A 3,753-nucleotide genomic window follows, 5' to 3' on the forward strand; every position below is an offset into this window, starting at 1 on the left:
CTAAAACATATTAGCTACACCGATCGATGATATTTACAAATGACTTGAATCTCCAAAGAATGAGATATCTAGACCTCAACCTAATTGTTTTATTTCTTTTCCTAATATTTACTCCCATTTCTTTGTTATTTGTAATTCCCTAACAAAGTCGTCAGTCGATGGTAGCAATGAGAAAGATGGATGATACCAACAAAAGGAAAAATAAAAAAGAAAAGGTGATTTCTAATTTTACAAAACTCATACCAAGTTCCTACCTTACATATTAATCAACAACGTAACCTGACTTGAAAAAAAAATATTTATAAAGAGAGATGGTAAAAGAGAAAAAAGAAAAAAGAAAAAAAAGTAAATTTAATTTTTGTTCTTTGTGTTGGTCCTTGAGAAAAAAAAAGAAAAAGAAGAAAGGTAAGGGTGGGAATGGAGCAACGGCAGTAGGGATCAGGATTGGAAGAAAAAACAAAGGTGGGTTTATGATATCCACGAAATCAAAGTGATTGATCAAACAGCAATATGAATATGGCGAGAAGTAGGGGAGAAGTTATGTCCATCATCATCATCATCATCATCATCATCATCACTCAAATCTGCATCATTCAAATCTTCAATCTCTGCAGCTACTTGATTCAAATCCAATCGTCTATCAACATCTTCTTCACAGCAACTCAACGCAATCTTAAGCATCTTCAGTAACTCCCCTTTACTACTTTCCCTGGCTCGCCCCAGCTCGGTGTCAAACACTTGCGCCGTCTTCTTTTCCTTGATCATGTTGTTAACCCAAGCCGCAAGGTCGGCTTTCGGATCGTGATTTCGTGTCAGGTAGTTTTCTGGGAATCTGCCAGTTAACATTTCAAGAATGACTATTCCGAAACTCCAGATGTCTGTCTTCTTGGTTATGCGACCCATTTGAGCATACTCAGGGGATTTGTAGGCCATCATTAGGCTCTGCCCTTGCTCTAGATTGGCTACTGGGCTTAGACCGTAGTCCGTCAGCAGTGGCTCCATGGACTCGTCTAGCAACACATTTGAAGATTTGAGATGTCCATGTGCTGCTACTATGTTTGGGAGCGATGCGTATAGGTAAGATAGGCCTCTTGCTATGCCTCTTATTATCTTCAATCTTGTTGCCCAATCTAGTCCTGCCTCCTCCAGGTTGTGGTTCCCTGAAAATATTCATATCATTAACGTGTATTCCATTCTATCTATCTATCTATATATGTATATATCTTAATTAATTACCATGCAAATGGCTGGCCAAGCTCCCATTATCCACAAAGTCCGAAATCAACAGCTTCTCTTCCTTCCTATAATAATAAGCAACCAAAGGAAGTAAATTCGGATGCGTCAACCTCCCTAACCTTCTCATATGCTCATGAAACTCTTCTCTTCCCACATTATTCATATGCTTATAACGCTTCACCACCACTGCATTACTAAGTATTGTTGCTTTATACGACGAACCAAATGACCCACTCCCCAATATTTCAGCCGATGCTCTTAACAAGTCTTGTAAATCGAACCTCTCCCTGTCATCCCTCACAAACAACAGTTTTCCATGATCGGCCCCTCCTCGCCTCGTGGCCTGAGCCACAGACGACGACGACGACTCTATTGATCTGTATCCGTCCCCTACCCCGGCTGCTACCTGCTTAGCGTTCACGTATTTCTTCTGATCCTGATCTTCCATGTTTATCATCCCTGCATTCTCCTTCCCTAGTTGTAATGCTGCTGGCTGGTTTCTTAAATTCAATATGATGAAAATTGCAGCTATTACTGCTAATGTTACCCCCAAAATTATGATTATCACTGCGATCTTTAGTAGCCCTGAGGATGACATTGGGGCTTTTCCACATTCTGGCAGTGGATCCCCGCATAGATCATTGTTGCCTACAATATACAAACATTCATCATATACTACTTAATTTCCAACACAACACTTCCAAACTTATGTTCTAGTGTCTAATTCATTATAATATTATTAAAGGTGGGTTAATAACATTTGGTTTATTATTTCCAACACAACACTTCCAAAAAAATCATTATTTACCTGAAAAGCATGAAGGATCCATATGGCTTAAACTAGTAGGAATAGGGCCGTCCAATTCGTTGTTGGAAACATTGAGTTTGGTCAAAGTATCTATTTGAAATTGAGGGACTTGGCCTTTGAATTTGTTACCATCGAGTCTCAACTCTATAAGCCTAGACAGTGAAGCGAGAGATGAGGGAATTGGGCCGTTGAATTCATTATTGGTCAAAAACACTTTCTTCAAAAATTTCATACCCGTAAAGGCATCATCTGGGATTTCTCCTGAAAAATGGTTATAGGAAAGATAAACAGACCGCAAACTTCCTAATTTGGTTATAACAGGAGGCCAAGACCCAACCAATGTGTTGTTCATGAAGCTAAGTGTACGCAAACGAGTCAATGAAACCAGGGAATTCATATCAACTTCTCCCTTAAGTCCCATATTTTCAAGCCTTAGACCCCTAACGTGCCCATTCAAACAAAGCACTCCAGCCCAATTCGCCTTGTGGTTCTCGCAAGGCGGAACCGAAGGGTTCCAATTGTTAAGAGCCGTGGCCGATGTCAAAGATTGCTTGAATTGAAGCAAAGTTTCGGCATCAGAAGCCGAGAAGACCACAATAATGCATGAAGATGAGAGGAAGAAAAAGAGGAAGAAGAAGGAAGAAGCGGCGCTGATGGTTGGGGTTGGTGCGCGCATAAGCCCTGCCACGCGCACGCCCGTTGGCATTGGCCCTTCAAAACTAAGCCACCAATAATGTGGCTCCCAATTAACATATAACCTCAACTAGGCGTGGTGGAAAATTCATGGGAACCCTAGCTAGGAATACCCCCTTAAGAAATAATGTGGAGTTTTCTTTTTGCTTTAGTTAAATTTTGTGATATTTAATTAGTTGAGTTATTGAGGAAAGGGTATGGAAAAAGATTTGGAGTTGAAACTAAAGAAGGTTGGAGGGAATTGAAAGGGTATGCCTAAATTGCAACCCCATCATCCCTTTCCATGACCACTTACGATGGGGAGATATCCAAGGCCAGCCTTTAAATTTTTTAGGATCTACCCAATTTCTGTTGCCCCCTTAACTATTTTGTTATCAACCCTATTTTATTTGTTTTATTCTTTTTTTGAAAATTATTATTATTAGGGTTATGTATTACTCCTTTTTCCTTGTAGGTCAATTTTGTGGTCAACCTATTTGTTTTATTTGCTCTAACTACATTCTGTATGTTATTTATCTTTTAACCAACCATTTTCTTGACAGATTATTCAATGAGTTTGCCACGTCCTAATAAGTTGTAACGACCCAACTCCTTATGCTGAATCGAAGTCATTACTAAATATAGAACAAGTGGTTTAAGTCTAAAAATTTTATTAAAAGCATACGGTTCAAGAAATTCATTTATAAAAACATAAACAAGGTAGTCATGCAAAAATGTAAAAACGTTCTGAAATCCTACTCGGGCCCTATCTACATAAAAGATAGTGAAAAATAAAAAGTACTCAAACTCAAATGCTAAAATCTGAAATAAGAAATAAGCGGAAGCGGTAGTCCCTATGGCCCTCCTCGGTCTCACTTCGGGTCGCTCGCCAGCTTGCCCTTGCCCTTGCCTCGTCCTCTACCTGAAAACATGAAATGGAGAGAATGAGTATAAAAATACTCAGTAAGGGACCCACTACTAGTCCCACTAGGTGCCTGTTAACTTCCTGTTAGAGTCCTGATAACTGGTACCCAATC

At 39.5% G+C, this 3,753-nt stretch overlaps 1 protein-coding gene across 1 annotated transcript; it reads right to left on the reverse strand.

Annotated features, from left to right (window-relative positions):
• Positions 1 to 200: 200 nt before the first annotated feature.
• On the reverse strand, positions 201 to 2,963 carry LOC103487533 (pollen receptor-like kinase 4). The gene is made up of 3 exons (XM_008445872.3): positions 2,045 to 2,963; positions 1,237 to 1,884; positions 201 to 1,160 (listed from the first exon to the last, which is right to left on the reverse strand). Exons 1-3 carry the CDS (start codon positions 2,748 to 2,750, stop codon positions 499 to 501), a joined length of 2,016 nt encoding a protein of 671 aa, XP_008444094.2. The 5' UTR covers positions 2,751 to 2,963; the 3' UTR covers positions 201 to 498.
• Positions 2,964 to 3,753: the final 790 nt, after the last annotated feature.

This window comes from Cucumis melo, chromosome 7 (assembly GCF_025177605.1).
Source record: "Cucumis melo cultivar AY chromosome 7, USDA_Cmelo_AY_1.0, whole genome shotgun sequence".
In the NCBI taxonomy this organism is placed as follows: domain Eukaryota; kingdom Viridiplantae; phylum Streptophyta; class Magnoliopsida; order Cucurbitales; family Cucurbitaceae; genus Cucumis; species Cucumis melo.

Coding starts and splice junctions, on each gene's coding strand:
- LOC103487533 (XM_008445872.3), bottom strand. CDS start 2,750: ATGCCAACGGGCGTGCGCGTGGCAGGGCTTATGCGCGCACCAACCCCA. Junction 1,885..2,044: donor GGATCCTTCATGCTTTTCAG/GTAAATAATGAT, acceptor TGTATATTGTAG/GCAACAATGATCTATGCGGG. Junction 1,161..1,236: donor CTTGGCCAGCCATTTGCATG/GTAATTAATTAA, acceptor GAATATTTTCAG/GGAACCACAACCTGGAGGAG.